The following is an 18,421-nucleotide window of genomic DNA, read 5'->3' as shown; positions in this document are numbered from 1 at the left end:
CGGCGCAGCGGAGTATTCTCCTATAAGATCTTTCAGTATTCTCCTATAAGATCTTTCAGGAATCCTATATAAATCAGTTATTAGAGAGTTAACCACACTATAAAAAGAGGCAGTGCATTCTGACTCTGCCACCATCCCAAAGTCCCTTTTGTTCCAGGATAACTTCATCAGGTGCTGGCCTCTTTTCAGGGATGACATTTGCCTCTTGTTTTGTTCATTATACCTTACCGAATCCCCTTCCTACAATAAGTTACATCATTTTAATGATATATGATATCATACAGATATTATAGTCCTTACTGAATGCTTTCCGGGAGGCTGGGGAAGAGAAAAAAAAATGAACTGTGCTTTTCAAATACTGTCTAGCAAGGTATGACTTTATTGAGGGTTTTTTTTGTTCTTCTTTTCCCTCTTATGCAAACAGAAAATTTTCACTTCATCCAGAGGCCTTGAAAGTTAGCAACAAAATAAGGAACAATGAGAGGAAAAGCCCCCTGTCCCATTCCCTATGTCCTTCCCCGGAGTACCTGGTCATTCAGGCCAGCAGAGGTGAACACTGGAAGGGACTGTCCCACTTTCTCCACGCCCGGCCCTGGGGTCCCACTGCTCTCTCTGCACTGCACCCAGCAATGGTTTTGACCATGCAGTGAGCTGGATGAGCACAGGTTGACATCACTTTATATAAGGTGACTCATATTATAAAGTGGTACCCTGAGATGCTGTCATTAAAACCCCCACAACTTGTCCTCTAAGAGTCTTCCTCTTAAGAGTGCAAACAAAAGGCACTTACATCTCCCCTAAAGACCTAGTTCTTCCATCGACTCTCAGAGCACTTTGTTGACTAAATCCTCTGTTGTTGAATATTTTATCATATGAATAAATTAATTTACTCTGAATGAAGAGGTGGACTATTGGGATGCAACAACTCAAACACAACCCCATCCAACTGGGAGATGTGAAGAAAATGAACCCATAACAATGTCAAATAGTTCAGCCTGCTCAGGCAAGCAGGAGGCAGTTCTGACTGTATCTGATATATGAGAGTGCAGGAAGGCACACAGCAGCGTCTAAAAAGGGGCCTAGAGTAAGCAGAAATGATGAAAAGAAAACAAACAGCTCTTTTAGATCTGCAAAAACATTAGTTTGTTACAGAAGGACTGAAAAACAAATCACAAGTTTGCCAATTTCTTTGCCAATTTTCCCCTTCAGAACGTTTAGAAGTAACATTCACGCTCCTTTTACTTCACACCAATATTAAAATACTGCCGGCATCAACACAGAACACCCCTCAAATGGTCTGTCATGCCAAGCCAGTGATTTGGGGAACTGATGAATGCACATTAGAGAGGCAGAAGCAAAAGATGGAAAGTATCACAAGCCAGATCTCAAGCCCTGCAAGCTGGCTTTGGTCCAGCTTACACCAGCTGCCGATCTGATCCGTAAGGATCTTGCAGCAGTAACAGTTTAGCAGATGATGGTTTGCACTCACAAGAGGCTGAGGAGTGCTACCTAACTGGGCAGGTTTCAGTTACACTCGCACTGGGAGATTGATTCTGCATTTCTAAATGCTCTCTTCCTTTAGCTGTTCTTCAAAAAAGTCATTGCACGCCACAGTCAAAGCAGCAACCAGAATCACAAATTCATTAAAATCCACTTCGTTGTCATTGTTGGAGTCCAGATCTTTCATAATCTTATCAATCAGAAGGGGATCCTTTTGGCCCTAAAGAGGAAGAAAAAAAAAGGGTATTTTAGCTGTACAGGTCTACACTGTACACTCCAGCGGGATGTCACCAACTCAGGTAGTAATAAATAAAAGGTTATGTGAAATATGCACTTGATTACTAATATATCACTATTCACAGCCTTAAAAATACTGGTCTGGAGTAGCAAATTTCACAGCTCCAAAAACTGAAGACAGCTCTTAGAAGAAATCCATGTACTCAACAGCCACTGAAATGAATTGAAGAGGTTTTAGGAGATGTTGAATGCTAATTTCTTATGGTAAGTTTGAGCTTTAATGTACATTTGTCTGTATAATCCGTAACAAACAGCACTCGGATTTTCAAGAGGCTGTTTCTAAGTGGTCATATTATGCCTCCATTTGTCATGTTCCAAAGACCTCTACTTAGCAAATAACACTCAATTCAGTGGGTGTAAGGACAGCAAATGTCATAATAATAAATCAATAGCCAAGATTAAAAGAAAATTCAATTCAAGAAAAGTGATACAATGTAAAAAAAAATCCTACTGATGGTGATAGGAACCACACAAATTCTTACAATTAATAGGATACAGAAAAACAATTATGTGTCAGGTCATTTTTCCATTAAGCATTGATACTGTGTAATGAAGAACATAACAAATGGGTAAAGAAACCTTCGTATCAGTAGCTGGAAGGATTTTCTTAATGGCTCTCTGCAGGGCAGATAAGCTGCATTGTGCTTGTGTTTTCCCACAAACCTGTGTAACAATTGCATATAATACATTTATAAGGCCTCAAAGAATATAATAGACCTTAGATTCTGCCTTGCCATTATGCTCAATTCCCTCTTGTCTCCTGAGAACTGGATGTCATTGTAAGGAGTTATTTACCCTCCAATAATTAAGAAAGCCGATTAAAGTCTGATTTAATATAGTTTTGCTCCTACTTCTAGGCTGCTTGAGTACTGCTGTTCCAAAGCACCTGGTTCTGCAGCTCACGGCAGATGGCAGACCCCTAGGAAGAAGCCAGACCTCAATTTTAAGATGCTTTTTCTCAAGCAGCACACTTGATCACGTCTCCTCTCTGGCTCCACAGAGAGGACTGTCATCTGAGAGGCTGCAGTAGGGTGTGCATTGCATAAGGAAATCCTATTCCTGAACCTTTCCACGGCTTCTTACCCTACCCATTAAACATTAACTAAAGAGATTCAGTAGCTGCATCTTACTGAAAGGAAGTCAGTGAGCTCACTGGCGAGGAGTTCTTTGAGTTCTTCTTTATTGAGCTTGTACCTATCTCCTTCTTTGCCAGAGTACTGATGAAAAATACTGATCAAGGTGTCCATAGCCTCTTCCAGTGGTGTGGACATAGCAGCAAGTGGAAGAGCTGCATAAAAAGAACAAGAATCAGGGACATTACACAGAATCCAAGCAGAAGTCCAGTCTTGGGGAAGGGACAGAGGGCATCTGAAGATAGAAATTGTTAACAGAACTAAGCTGATCGGTCCTGTCATGTGTGTGAACAAAGCTACCTTACTATTAAAAGGAAGTCATTAGTAATTAAACTTCTAAAAAGTAAAAGGGCTTTAATTGAAAAAGTATTTTATTGAGCATCCAATTTGCAAAGCTACAATAAAGGAAAGTAGAACCTACAGCTGAAAGCACAGATAAAATGAAGAATGCCCTGGCATGTACACCCTCATAGTTCTTCATCCAAAAGTTTCTCCATGCAAATGGTGGCTGAAGGGTTGGCACATTTATACAGAAAGTTCTCTCCCAGCATCCCAGTTTGCTAGTGGCAATTGGAGGAAAGTCACTAGTAGAGACATGCAAGTATTGGAGCATCAGCTGTTGCTGCATGGATCCTGCTGTTTGGGCAGACTTTTTCCTGGATAAACAAGTGTGACCTGGAGGGCTGGCTTCATCAAACATGCAGTAAGAAGGCAGAGAGGGAAGTACCACTAAAACTGAAGAAAAAATGATGGCAATATAGTTACTAAGTAGCCAGGGAAACATTGATTTTATTAAGCACCAGGAGAGAGTTTAAAAAGCCAGAATGAAATTCAAGGTAGGACTGCAGCCACGAACACTATCACAGTGCAAATGCTAGGACCTACCTGCTTTCCAGGCCAGTTGAAGCAAGGAAATATTCAGACCACAGAAGGTGATGGGCACCTTCCTTTCAAAACGCCTGCACAGGCTCTTGTTAATGAGCCTGAGATTGTGCACATAGAGACAGACGTATAACAGTCACGAGGACAACTGGGCTTCTCTTTCCCTGTGCATTTGACTACTCTGCTCAACAAAAGCTGCTGGCTCTAAATAGGTCACTGAAATATTCACTAGGTAGAGCACAGCGCTGTGGCTAAAACACACCAAATATTTCTTATCTTTTGACCTTTTACAAATATGCCCACCTGGGAACCCAAAGATCAAAAACAAAAAATGATCACAATAACAAAAAAGTGGATAGTAAACAACCCCCTTTACAACACAGCTCCTTCTTACCTATCTTCCTGCATTTCTGCAGCAGTGAGTCTTCACGCCTAGGTTCTGGCAGACTGTGTTCAAAGACATATAGGTACCTTGGACAGGCTTATAGATGAATTAGTCACAAATCTTTTGAGGTATCTGTCTTTACTGTCAGATGTCTGAATGAGTCTAAAAATTTGGCTCTTGCTGAATGAAGTTCCTGCTGCAGCACAGTTGTCCTCAGGAGGAAACCAGAGTATCTATTCCAGAGGGGGAAAAAAAATGTGTCTGAATTTATAGTGTTCACAAATCAACAAGCCAGTTCAAATTAACTGTTTTGAAGAGAACATTGGAAATAAAAAATGACCACAGTTTTCACAACAGCCAAATGAATTGGAAAACTCCTGGCTTTGGGTTTGCTCTCCCTCAACAGAGCCTTCCACCCGCTGCAGATACGTGTCCAGAGAGCACAAATGTGCTGAGCAAACACAGCCATTGCTATTGCTCTCTTTCACCCCAGCCTGGGCAGGGAACAGAATGACACGGCCATCATTTTCACTTCTGAAAACCTCCAGGCTCCCATAATTTTGAGGGACACAGCCCAGCTCAGCCCACATCTCCACCTCCTTTGCCTCCAGACGTGATGCCACTGTGAAAAGTGTCCATGACCAGATGGTCTCAGCCTCCCCACGGGACATCCCTTAGGAAGGACTTGCTCTGGCACAGGGGTGAGGGAGGAGGACTCATATAAAGATGCTGGATCCCAGCATTTTAAGGGGGAATCTCTGGGCTCCAGGAAGCACAGGGATGCAGAGAGACCCCAGGCAGCATGTGGGGGAAGGAGACGTCGGCATCAGCTGCAGCACAGCTCTCCCACTCAGATCTGGGGCATAGTCTGTGTGCTCACAGATGCTAAGGAAGAGCAGATGGATGGAGAGCGTCTCTCATGCAGCTACAGCCATGCAGAGCTACGTCTTGCCTGTTATTCTCTAGCACTTACAACTATTGCTCAGAAATACTAATCAAAAGAAATGTCAAAATTCAAATTTTTGCTATTTATCTGATAACAGTTTAATATACCACTAGAAAAGAAAGGCAGATGAGTCAATACATACATACAAATTCCTCTTGTTTTTCTATGTATTATATTTGTCCTCTGGCTGATGTATACTGTAAATTCAATTACCTACAAAGAGCCTACAGGAGGTAGAACTTCCAGGCAACAAGTATAAGATCTAAGAGCTGCCATTCTCATTCTCATCATGATTGTTCTCATCATTCTCACCATAAATTCTCTAACTTATACAGGGATATAATTTGTGTAGTCCCCTTCAGCACTTTCACTCCAGCTAGCTGTATAAGAAATTCACTATTCCATGCTGGTGGATCATATGTATACTGAGAATGGATACACTGAACATTTTTTATTAAGAGGCCTGTCTCTTCTTCCCTCCCTGGCTAATGAAATCCTGCCAGTGTCCAGTGAGAGCAGAGATCTTGTATCTCCCTAAGGGTGGGTTCCAGGAGGTTGCATGACTACTCCAGATTCATGATTATCAACTGATTGTCTTTAACTCATCATCCAGCACAGTCTGTTTTTATATGACAGCTAATCCACAACCAAGATAAGTAGAGTCCACATGGCCTGTAAGCTCTCCTGTAGCAAGGCAAAACTCAGCTATGTGTTAGCAGTCACCATTCCTTAATCCGTCCTCCCCTGCACATTGTTTCCACTGATGGGAAATGTGGACGCAGCACCAGGACAGAAGAGGGAAAGGACTACAATGGAACTGGAGACAGTGAAGATTGGTGCCTTTCTCATCCATGACCGAACTTCATCCATTGCAACTTGCAGAATTCTGGGAGTGTTGGTTGAAAGGCCTCATTGGAGATGCTGAACCCAACATCCTGCTCAAACAGAGACCAGCACCAGCACTGCAGCAGCTCAGCCATTGCAGAGTCCAGGCAAACCTCTGGTGATAGAGACTCCACGAACTCTTGGCTATGCTGATCCAGTGCTGCACTACCCTCCTACCTTATCCCTATATCCAATCTGAACATTCAAAGCAGTAATTTGTGGCCATTGGGCCTGGTTATACCATCTGCCACTACCAAGGAGAGTCAGGCTGTGTTGATTTTATGAAACTTCTTCAAATATTCGTAGCTCCTCACCCTAAGTCAAAAACAACCTTGAAAATAGTCTGTCTTCTGACTCACCCAATCCAGTTCCACACTTCAGTGTCACCCTCATGTTATGCGCTTGCCCCTTGCAGACTGCTTCAGCTGTACCCTTCTCCTAATGCGTGCTTCAGTATGAAAGCGTGTGCTGCAAAATCAAGGGCTGTCAGAAGCAGAACAGCAGCTTTCTCACTCTGTGTGGCACAAACACTATTCAGGACCAGATTCTGCCACCTTTGCTCAACTATTCAAAAATGCCAACCTTACAAAATGAGTAACACATCTGATTTCCCCGGAGGCTGCTGACATAACAGGAGGATGTTCCTTGTCTTTTGAGGCTGCAAAATGAGCTAACTAGCCAAGTAATTCCTGTAGTTTTATTTGGGGTAATGTATGAGTAGCACCCAGCTGGGAGCAGGCTGGTCTTATGGGGAAATTTCTTCTGCACTCATGTGCCTGCAAGACCACAGCCACAAAAATCTCATCTCTCTGTGAGATTTTGTGACAGCATCAACTCAGATTCTTACAAAGAACCGACCAGAGCTCTGTCATTTCTGAGCACAAGTCAACCCCTGATATAGGTCAGTGGCTTCCCTAATCCACTGCCAGGGAGTTTGGGTTTCTTGAACCAGCAGGATTCTTCCTCAGTCTCTTCCTCAGGCAACACTTGCACAGGCCGCCTGTAAGCCAGAACAGCCTATACAGTGACAGTCTAAGCCACAATGAAATACTGCTCAATTTAAGTAGGAGGATCTCATACTTGGGGCATCTGGCTTTAGGCATTTGCTAGAGCGCATGTGGGGAATATTTTCTCACAAATAATTATTGTGCTGGGAAAGGCAAGCCAGCCGCCTCCCACCCACATCCTGTCATTATTTATTTCTCCCAGGCTCACACTGCTCTTGGGATGCACGTGTTTCGAATCAATGTTGTACCCCCAAAGTGGCAAAAGGTACAGGGAGCAGTGAAAGGTTAGAAGCACAGATACATATTGAAAAGCTTATGTTAGACTAAAGGAGCTTAAATTAAAGGGTGTGTGTATATATATATTTTTTTATATATATACACATATACACTAAAGAGCTTACAAGAAACTTGTATTTGAAGCAGTACTTCTTGTTAAGCTATAATGAACCTTTTGACTTTCATTTGTGTTCTTTTTCCATATCTGTGTAGTTGTGTGGCTGATTTATCTTGTTATAGCAAGAATGTCCATCTTCTTCATTGGTTCCTGTTCACATTTTTAAGCCTGTTCTTACTCCGCTATAAAATACCCAATCACCTAATTTCAGTGTTTAACTCTGTACACACCCTTTTAAAAACATCCCATTTCAAGGGCTGCCCAAGCTGAAGAGTACTCTGATCTCATTTTCATGAGTGCCATTTGGACAAGACTATATGTGCTCCTTTTCCAAACACAAATGCAATTTCCAGGTCATTGAACTCTTCTTGTCCCTTTAATGGTCTTTTTTCCCGTGATACTGCCCTAGGAGAGAATTTGAAGCACTGTCTGTGCTTCAGCTTGAGATGCTGAGCTGAGTCACCACCTACTCCCCTTTATCCCAGCCACCCTTTACTCCCTCTGTGAGCAACCAACTATTACAAGCTACATCTAACTGTATAGGAATGTACCATGACATGCAAATAGCCTGGAAAGCCTTAATCAACCTTAAACTGAAGTTATAAAGATTATATATACACTCTGGCTCTACAACCCTTTCTTCTTATGCCTCTGAAGCAGATGTACCTATCCACTACCAGGCACTTTAGTGCAGCCTCCCTATGGCCAGGAGCACACCAGGACAGTCCAAAACACACCGACATAGGCAGAGATGGGGGACCAGCTCCTGCATGCAGATAACAGCACGGAGCCCAAGCACAGCACCACAGCGCACAGCTCTCCCCTGCTGTCACCAGAGAACTTGCTCAGAGCGCCAGCTGGCTTCGCTAGCTCAAGTTACAAATAGTATTTGGCAATGCATCTCCTTCGGAGCAAAGCCAGCGTGGTAAATCCCTTTGTGCTAAGTCCAGTGATAAGAAAAATACACCCTTCTGGGACATGCTCGTTCTGACAGACTCATGTTTCCTCTTAATTCAAACCGGTATCAAGGTGCAACAGCATTAAGCCTTTGCTTTAACGTGCCCTTCCTTGCTCAAGGCTTTTGCAGCTAGGTTCAAATGATGCTTTGTAGCTGTCAGTGCCCCTCCTTTCAGGGCTGGGTGAACTCGGACCATGTCACAGTGCTCACAAGTCCAGGAGGACTGGGAAATCATTGCCATCCTCCCCACTCCCGTGGAACATGAGATTGTCTTGAGCTTTCTCTGTGCTTAAGAGCACACTAGGATGGTAGGCGCAACTTGTACACAACCATGCAGGAGGAAGAAATGTCTGTCCACAGCAAGCCATCTGAAACAAACATAATCAAAAAGCAGAGACTTCTAGAGCCCAGGGCTGCAGTGATGTGTTTTCTGCTCCCTGCGGTTTTCAATGGCATGGAGGATGTTCCTCACGCTCCAGGGCTCAGCAACATGCAGAACATGCACGAGTCCCTACAAAAGGTCTCCCATGAGCCTTCATTACTTCATAACCCAAAGAAGTCCCTTTGCTGTTGCATTTATCCCCGGACTCCCAAGGAAGGCACCTCTAGTTAGCGCCATGGTCTGAGGCACTTTCCTCCACAGGTTTTCCCCAGGCCTGGGCAAGTCGAGTGGGCTGCCTCTTATTTTCTGCTTGTGGGGTCTCTAACTATCCATCCAGCAGCCACTATTTTGGCAGCAAGCTTCTTACCACTGGTAACACTGCTCTCCGGTGGCAATGGCTCCTGTGAGGTGGGAAGGCCCTGGCCCACACAAGTCACTGCTCATCACCGAGCGCTGCTCCTACAGGTGCTTGACCCTGCTGCAACCAAGGCAGAGCTCACGGCACTCGCTCATCCTCTCTGCTCTTTCTGCTCACCGGGAGCTCAGGCAAGCCAGGCCTGAGGTAACCAGCAAGCAAATTCAGCTGCCTTATCACCAGCGCATTGGCAAATTCGAAAAACACAATGAGAGAAAAACTCCTGCCTCTGGAAAACCCTTGCCTAGTTTTATTGAGTATTCCTGAGCCTTGCCAATACTAAATCAATACACAAAAATAAGATGAGCAAGGTTTTCTCTGAGTTTGTGGATATATAACATGAAAAATTTCCTTTGGTCTGGGGCTGCCCCTTAGTGTCCTGCTGAAGAACTGCTACCGAGTGCTTCCAGATTTATGCTGCCACAGTTATCCAGCCCAGAGCCCAAAGGTGTCACTTGGCTGCTTCACAACACACACAGCTGTTTCACTGACACATTTTTACAACAAGCTGTGCTATCATATAGGGTCTTCTTATCAGCAACAAGCAAAAAGAGATTAAAAAACAGAGAGAAAACATATACTAATGCCCTTGGCTTGTTAGCTGGAGCTATACATTCTGCAGAGAATTTAAGTACTTTGGTCCCTCGCAGGTCAAAGTTAAAATGAGGGGATTTAGGCACATGCTTTGCTGAATTCAAGCTGTACATTCCCTTAATGAAAGACAGGCTAATAACCTGCCAAACGTTAACCATAAAAACCTATAGACCTTAATAATTCATCCCAAACTTGCCACTTGATGTGACAAAACAAACAAACAACTTCATATCAGCACTATCTTTTTTTGAGAGGAAATGGAAGAACAAAGGGATATGGTTTCCCCAGCAGCTTTTGAGCACAGAAACTGTAAAAAGTAGTGAATTTGCTTTCTAACACAATGAAACTAAGAATCCTGAGGAGGACACTGAAGGCCAATAGATCATCAAGGTCCAGGGAAAGGATGTTGAAAGAAGATGAAGCCAGAATAGAACATTTAAAACAAATGAACAAAAATACTGTGAATGTGGTGAAGCTTAGGTAGATTCACACAGAATAGATACAGGACATATACACTTAAGGATCTGTTTCAAACTGAAGTGCAGGCAGATGTTGTTGGACAAATCCTCAAAACAAACAGCAACAATTTGTCAGGACTCAACAGCGTCCACCCTGAGCGCCCAGAGGAACTTGAGGGTGGATGAGCAATGAGGTCTGTCCGGGAGCCTCTCACTCCAAATCTGCCTCAGGACCACAGCGCTGGAACTGGGCAATTTTGGCCATTTAAATGGGTTCCAGGCAACATCCAGAGGACAACTACATAATAAATCTGCTGGCCATACTAGGTGGAGACAGAAACCAGCCTAAAAAAACAGACCTGGTGGGAACATGACCAAACAGAATATAGTGCAGAGAAAGGAAGTCGTAGCTCAAATCGACTGGCACTCCCTGAAGGAGTCAGTCAGTGGGTGACTTCACTGATTACAGTCTACCTTTATTGCCAGAAAGCATTCCCTCACTCTGAAAACAATGAGGTTGCCATAGCTTTAAAGAAAAAGTCTCCCACAGATATATCGTTAACTGGAAGGGAGGAAATAAAGAATACATTAGTAGTTTTTACAGTGAATTGAAATCACCAGTAGAGCCCCACGGGGCTCTCTGCTGAGCCCAGTGCTATTCAACACACTCCAGTGTTTCTCAGCACTGCTCACGGTCAGAGAGTTTTGTTTCCTTGCTCCTCCGTCTTTGCTGAGTTTCTCCTAACCTTCTGCCCTTCCCAAACAAAACGCTTGTACCACCTTTCAGCCCCTGCATTTGCAGATAGGGAATCCCTCACCTCCAAAAACCTCAGGTTCAGACGACTCTCGCTCTGCAACAAGAAGTTTTCTGAAGAGGTGGTGTATTATTTCCCCTGATCTTACTGCCCCATAGGTTTGAGACCTACCTTATATGGCTGATCTTAAACATCAGCTCACTTTCAGATCCAGCACATTGGATGCGGAGAAGCATTCTGAATGGTACAGATTTCAGCAAAAGCATTAGATAAATGTTGGAAGAGAAGTCAGACACTAGTGACTCAATCAATACAGATCAGAGTTAAAATATATTATAATTGAAAATAAATTGGAATAAAATCACCGATGAGAATTAAAATGGGTGAGTAAGAGTTATGACAGATAGGAAGCCCACAAAACAATTATCTGATTTGCACAGTGCTGCTAAAAAGGCTATTGTCTCTGCTGTGGAAAACAGAGTAATTGTGCATAAATCCACTCAGAAATTTGCTGCTCCGTTGACTTCTAATAAAGCTCTAAATGAGTAACGTTTTATTGCTCTTATCCTGTTGTTTTTTCCCAAGTATCCCTACAACAAAGCCTTGAAAGAGATGGTGCTACATCCAGACAATTTCTTTCTCATCTCCTGTCTCCCATGCTGAGCAATATTCTACCTTTGATCAGTGGATCTTCTCTTTACTTCAAATAGCCACATCAAAACTATTTAAATTCTTTCTCAGCCACAGAATATTACAAAAATTGCATTCAGACAGATTCTTGTGAGCTTTCTACACTTACTTATAAGCAAGATTTTAATAAGTTATATTGTACCTTCTAAGAGGCATATATTTCAGTGAAATGAAATTAATCTACAATAAAAATGAGTTTACTTGCTTTTCAAACCTATAACAAGCTATAAAAGCAGAATGCCCATGACTGATTATATAAAATATATTCTATTTTAAGTTTTTAATTTCTCTGCGAATATTTGTCATCTTTGTGCAGTGATTTTTAGAGTGAAATGAGTTTTTTTTTTCAAAATAACCTTTTCAAACTAACTCTTTTGCCAGATTTTAAAAGGTTCTTTAAAGGTTCATTATCCCTCTGATATTTCAAGAGAAGGCTGCACAATCTACTAAAACAAATGCCAAGTCTGGTAATAAATGAAATTTCACATGTGCTTTTGACAATACAAAGCACTGTCACCCCTGGACTAGAAAGGGTGATGATAATACCACCATCCTTCCCTGCTTTCTTTTTTCAAAGAATTCTTTGTATTAGCAAATATCTTGTTTTATCTACACTTTGATTCCATAGAACATTACCCAGCTCTTGTTTCACAGGATTAATCTGCAGATCCAAATTGCCATCACATTCCTGGAGGAAAGTAAATGCTACCGACTTCTTTTCCTCTGTACCAAGTTGAGTGTTTAAGTTATATATGGTGATTTTAGCACAGAAAAATAAGCAACTCTGTTCTCTGATGTAAAGTAAATAATACATACCACTATGATCTCCTTGAATTCATAGTTGGACAGAAGGCATAAAAGAATATCTTATGAGATGTCACAGCTGCATTAGCTGCACTGTTCTGTGATTTAGGTACCTTTATAATTCCACTGACATGGTCCATCTTCCAAAGGTCATCGAAACAGCACGTAGAACAGGTGCTGATAATGTTTATTCTAAGCAAAATCGAAGTAAAAACACATCCTTCACTGAGTAAATGAATAACTTTCTAACAGACAAGATTACAGCTGTTACTGATCCATAGAAAGCTCTTAAATAATATTAAAAGCATCTTTTCTTTTTGTCTAAGCATTCCCTACCTTTCATTCTCAAATTTACTATCAAGAGAAATTTGCAGTAAAATGAAGGGTCAGTGCTCTCTCCGACTCTTTTAATGACATGGCATTTCAGAGAGCCCCACTAGACAGGTGAACCACTCTGAACTACCCCCGACTCACCTGAGATGTGAGGCTCCAAAACTGCCTCACAGCCTTAGTGCTGCCTTCTTGCCAAACAGAAGCATTCTGGAAGCATCTTGCAGGATTATTGTAGTTCTTCACAGAACATGATGGGAGACTGGTCAAAAATGTGCAAATAGGACAACCCTCACTGAAAGGGTTGGAAAGATGCATTTCTTAAGTAATATGTTTGTTTCTTACTTATGTCCACTCACAACTTGGGAAGCAGCCTGAGAACCTTCACCAGCACAGACTTATTTGTAGCTACAGTGGCCCTGGGTAAACAGGCATTCAGTTACAGTCAGAAACCTACAGGTCAAGGAACATTCTCCACAATGGCAAACCTCACACTGAGTGCGAAGATAATGAAAAAAAGTCCTGCTGACCAAATACAGTTAAAAAAAAATCTTCATGTCATTATTTCAGAGAGCTGGGGATTGTAGGAGATAAAACGACAACACCTCTCGTTGTTCAGATAAGATTGTTCTTGGAAATCTTCAATTTAACGAAGTCTCAGGTGAAAAAAAAAAATGAGAAACTTGATAATACCATCAGAATATCCTGCTTCAGAACGTACCCTATAGGAGACCTGTATCTCCCCCAGGAAATCAGCTTCCCTGCTCCCAAGTTTAAGAAGAATATAATCTGTTAAATCCTTCTACTCTTTCTCTAACATCAAATATTTTTGTGTGATTTGAAATGGATCATAACAAAACTATCTGCACAGCACAAGAAAGCATGGATTAAGTCCTTCCCGTTTGTGTTAAAGACAATGTGCAATATCAGCTAGAAACAGAAGGGGGAGCTTTCAATCACAGCATCAGCTCTTTTTTGCTGTTTTTAGGAGAAAAAAAAAAATCTCTATTTAAAGTTTCATGCCCTCAAGCTGCAGCTGAAGAACAGTGTCCTATACCAGATATCAAACACCACTAACACAATTGGGCTTGGACAGATAGCTTAGCTGATACCTTAGGTGAATCTCTCCCCTTAATCTGAGGGCTCATGCTCTCCCATGGGTTTTGTGCCCTTTCTCCACTGATACAGCACTAAGATTTCTGTACACCGCAAGTTTGCCTAAGGGAGGAAGTTAATTTGCAAAAGTGAGGATGCAAATTTAGAGTGAATGTCCTACTGCACAGGAACAGCCTGCACTAAGAGTCAAAGAGCTACTTACCTCAAACTTCAACTCAGCAGCCTCAGCTCCTTGTGTAAGTGAATGGAGAGGTAGATGCCCCAGGAAGAAGGAGGGAGGTGGTTAAGTGCTGGACCGTCCTTTCTAACCATACTGGACATTTAGATACCGAAAAAGAGACATGCAGAGACATCCCCTCCTGAATGCAAGCTGAGAAGCTTGCTCTGTTCTTCAACGGAAATAAACTGTCCCACACAAAGGAATTCTGGGTTCATGCTACGGGAAGCTGGGAATTAGCTTGCATATGATACCTGTATAGGTCAGGACACAGTCAGGTACCCCACTGTGTTGCAAAGCCCTCCAAATGGCTTGCTGGCCACACTGCCCTGTGGAACTCCCTGTTCGTCCCTTAGGTCTGGATCAGCACCTCTGGGGACCCTGTGACCAACAGTGTGTCTGCAGTACTTATTTGACCTTGATTTGTTTAAATGCAAACTCCACATGAAAGAAAAAGAGATTTGGAAACTATAGGTCTCTTTAAACCTTTTTTTAAACCTTTTTTTTTTTTTTTTTTTTTTTTTTTTTTTTTTTTTTTTATCCGAAGCCCTCCTGTCTTGACTTGGCACGTGGGTGGTGGAAGCTGTGGCCTGCAGCAGTTGTGTTGGGCACTGCCATTTGCTCCTGGCCATGGGACTCCATGCTGTACAATGTCCTACGGCCAAGTCCTTCCCTATTGGCAAGCCAAGCCCAACCATTATCATTACTAAGACTTTGCTATTGAAGGGGGCCAGGGCCTCCACACACCAGCTGAGAAGACTGTTCTTCTCTTCATATGGGCAGTGAAGGACTCGAGGGTCTCCTCTAGCTGCTGCCTTGAGCAAATCAGGCAGCCGCGAGCAACCTCTTGCTGAAGCAGCAGGGGTAACTTCTTCCTCCAAAACATCAGGGGCAGCTGATAGGGCACATGCCCATTGCCTCATATCCAACACCATTCAGCTCCCAAGCCAGCCTGAGAAAAGTATTCATGTCCCCTTACACAGCTGGAACAGAACTATCCACACAGACTACCATCTAGGAAGAGTTTCCTTCCTTGCCATCAGAGTGGTCCTGGAGGCAAAATTTGGGTCCAATATGTCAGTGACAGCAGAAAGTGGACGATCTTAAGTGAAGAGAGAGGGGCCCACAGTATCACATCCTATGGAAGGTGACAGAAAGTCTCACATCCTGTTGAAGCTGGCAACTTGTACCAGAAATAAGCTTTCTATTTGTTAGTAGGTGAGGCAAGGCTACCCTGCATCACTGTGGTGGTCTAAGGGCCTTCATTGTAATAAGACCCAGAGGTATCTGAAGTCCCCTGATTTCAGACGAGATGAGCACTTGGGAAGGGAACTGGATGATCACTCTCTCCTCCTGCTGTTCCAGCATCTGCTTGGCTACTGTGACAAACTCAGTTTGGTAAAGCTCATCCTGGGCTGAATTTTATACGTACCGGACGCAGCTCTACATCCTCCATTAGAAAGGCTTCGCTCTTCAGAGACATCAGACAGAACTGCTCCCCAAGGACCACGTTAATAGTGATCGTCTCAGAGAGCTCCTCTGTGCCATGAGTGACTGACCCTGCTTACCAGTCACCTACACAGGTGGACACTGTAGAGGTCAGCGAGACTCGTCAGACTCAGCAACAGTGCAGACATTTATTCAGGATGTCTTACCACAACCACTGTTTTCCTTCCCTGTTTCACAATGAGTTTACCAATTTAACTGTACATAGCTGCACAGCGAGCTTCCAGGTAACCAGCCCAATATACACAATACAGCACTCAAATTACAACAGAGCAGTTCCACAGTTTCATTTTATGGTTGTATTTTGCCATCAAAACACTGTACACACAGCAATAGCACCCTCCACCCATCTCACAAGCAGCATTACCACAACACAGCTGCCTCTGGCTTTATCTGCTGGCCCCTACTGAGCTCCACAAAGGAACAGGGAGACATGAGTGACTTTGACTGTGACCTGTGTAGCCCAGGGCACCTGCTCACAGCAAAAGCAAACAGGCTTGCCTCATTGGGATTTGAGGATCCAGTGTCAAGTGGTCACGGCCTTTAAGCAAACACTGGCCTTGAGTCACTGCCTGCTGAACTTCAGGGAGCATTGGAGCACGGTGTTCCCTCCCGGACAACATTGCCGATTGACTCATCCATGCCTTCCTGAGCCTCCATCACATCCCGCCTGCCTTTTGGGAGTGCATGATGTAGGACACACTTTGGGACTTCTTCAGAAAACTCCCCCCTACTCGCTCCAGCCTTTTTTTAAACTCATTATGTTCTATGTGTCATTTTTTTCCCCTCATTTTCCTTTATTCAGCAGACCAACCTTCCCAAAAGCCCAGTGCACACTGGGGTGGATCATGTGGCAGTGCAGCTCCCAGCACAGGCGTTCAGCAGAGGGAAAACAGCCAGTTACTAAACACAGCACCAGAAACATGCACTGTCCTGAACACAGACACAACAAAGAGAATACATGAAGGTGAGGATGTTCCCCATGGCAGAAACACATCTGTACATCTTTGCCTTCCCATGTACACCCAGGCTCTAAGACTGACAACTACTGTAATAGGGAGGGGAAAACACAAAATATAATGTACCACACCCAAACTAAATGTGCTGAACACTCAGTTCCCAGCAGTTTGCTTCTTGACATTGAAGCACAAGGTAAAAGCGCAGTCACTGAAAGAAACGTACCTGTTAACTGCAGCAGATGCACATCCACCCCCCCATCCCCCCAATGGTGGATAAAGCTCAAGCTTCATTCTCAGTCAGAGCACTTGCCATCTGACTTATGCAAAGTTTGACAGTTAAGATCCTGCCAACCTTAAGAATTCTAACGCAGGTAAATTTTCAGATTTTCGTAAATGAGGGTCTGCATTCCTGTGTCCACTGTTTCCACAGAGCTGTCTGCTCTAAGTAATATCTCATTGGGGGTGCCTTGCATGGAAGTGACCAACTGACAGGGCTTAAGGTTGTTATCCTGACGGCTGATTTCTCTTACCTCTCAAATGCAGACTTTTCTCCACCTCCCACTGCTGTCTTGCTTCATTTCACAGCTGCTCATTAATGCTTGTTACTGCACGTTACTAATTCCTTCAAAACAAACAGAGGAATAGGGCTTAGTCTGTGATGAGTGTGCTAGATTGTACAGGTCCAAATGCCAGGACGATGTTGGCAGCAAAACTGTGCTTCACAATAAGCTTAATTCCATGGGGAGAAAGCTGTACCAGTAAAAGTGCAGTCTCTGGGTTACAGCTACACTAGGACTCTTGCTAACATGGCTCTGGCAGTCAGAGATCCTACCTGCTCTCTCCCTTAGGCTATCTACGCTGGGAGATTGCTGTGGTGAAGCACAGCACCTAGGTGAACTTTCAAGATAAGCTCCCTTGTGCAGCACACAGCACCCAAAAGCTGGCAACACAGGGGAGAGCAAAGCAGGTACATGCAGAAATGGAAGTGGAGAACCTGGCCCAGTTGCATGCTCCGATTTGGATTATCCCTGCAGCCATTATGCTGGAGCGCAGACACTGGAGCTTGACTCTGACCATTTATTAACTCGGTCACATCACAGATAGCACCAGCTCTGCACACTCCTGCCGGCACTAACAACTCCGCGTGATTTAAGCACTCACTTAAATCAACTGGCATGCACCGGATGGGCCGAGCTGCAGGCAGCCAGGAGGCTGGCGCTGGGACACTTAAATGGCTGTGAAGGGACATGCAGGCTGGCACTGCACCAGTCACACAGGCAAGTCAGCCCAGCATCTCTGGGGTGCACTCAGGGCACCCTTCGCAATCACTATTTTTCCATCATACAAAGTATCTCCACCTCCTTCGGCCTAGATGAGAGAACTGACTGCAGAGGCAGCTTGTTGTACTGGTATTGCCAGTAATGTTTATCTCCCTGGAGAATTATCCCTGGAGAATGTTTATCTCCCAGCCTACAGAAGGTTACCATTCATTAGACAAAACAGATGCCGTATTCTCTTCTGGGTATTTTTGAGTCAAAATGACCACGCTACTGTGCAAGCTACTGTGCTTGCACTTGGAGTTGTTACTGTATATTAACTGTGTTCAGAGTGCACACAGCAGACCAAGTACTTCCTCAAAGAAACATGAGGCCCAAAGCCCTCATAGTGGGCACCGCGCTACGACTCCCACATGCTACACATCTTCAGTCTTTACATCATTGTTAGACAATATGAATGCCCAAACTGTTGGGCCTGGGACACTTGCATACTGGGTACCAGTGCCATAATCTAAAATTTTTAAATAGGTG

General features: G+C 43.5%; 1 protein-coding gene across 3 annotated transcripts; it reads right to left on the bottom strand.

Annotated features, from left to right (window-relative positions):
- Window positions 1–423: 423 nt before the first annotated feature.
- S100Z (S100 calcium binding protein Z) lies at window positions 424–17,212 on the bottom strand. Of its 3 annotated transcripts, none has more exons than XM_026038314.1 (4): window positions 17,144–17,212; window positions 4,207–4,430; window positions 2,928–3,085; window positions 424–1,720 (listed from the first exon to the last, which is right to left on the bottom strand). In XM_026038314.1, the coding sequence occupies exons 3-4, from the start codon at window positions 3,066–3,068 to the stop codon at window positions 1,562–1,564; spliced, it is 300 nt and encodes a 99-aa protein (XP_025894099.1). In that variant the 5' UTR covers window positions 3,069–3,085; window positions 4,207–4,430; window positions 17,144–17,212; the 3' UTR covers window positions 424–1,561. The 3 variants fall into 3 exon arrangements, with proteins under 3 accessions (XP_025894099.1, XP_025894115.1, XP_025894108.1); XM_026038330.1 differs by lacking the exon at window positions 17,144–17,212 and adding an exon at window positions 15,581–15,605; XM_026038323.1 differs by lacking the exon at window positions 17,144–17,212 and adding an exon at window positions 12,498–12,558.
- Window positions 17,213–18,421: the final 1,209 nt, after the last annotated feature.

Source organism: Nothoprocta perdicaria, unplaced genomic scaffold (genome assembly GCF_003342845.1).
Source record: "Nothoprocta perdicaria isolate Ctin4 unplaced genomic scaffold, notPer1 scaffold_1, whole genome shotgun sequence".
NCBI lineage: Eukaryota > Metazoa > Chordata > Aves > Tinamiformes > Tinamidae > Nothoprocta > Nothoprocta perdicaria.
The sequence above is the reverse complement of the archived record's forward strand: the minus strand, read 5'-3'. Positions and strand labels throughout refer to the sequence as shown.

What these genes read in the sequence shown, in the direction of transcription:
- S100Z (XM_026038314.1), bottom strand. Translation starts at nt 3,068, where the DNA reads ATGTCCACACCACTGGAAGAGGCTATGGACACCTTGATCAGTATTTTT. An exon ending in AGCTCACTGACTTCCTTTCA is followed by an intron (nt 1,721 to 2,927) that starts GTAAGATGCAGC and finishes CTTCCTCTTTAG; the next exon opens with GGCCAAAAGGATCCCCTTCT.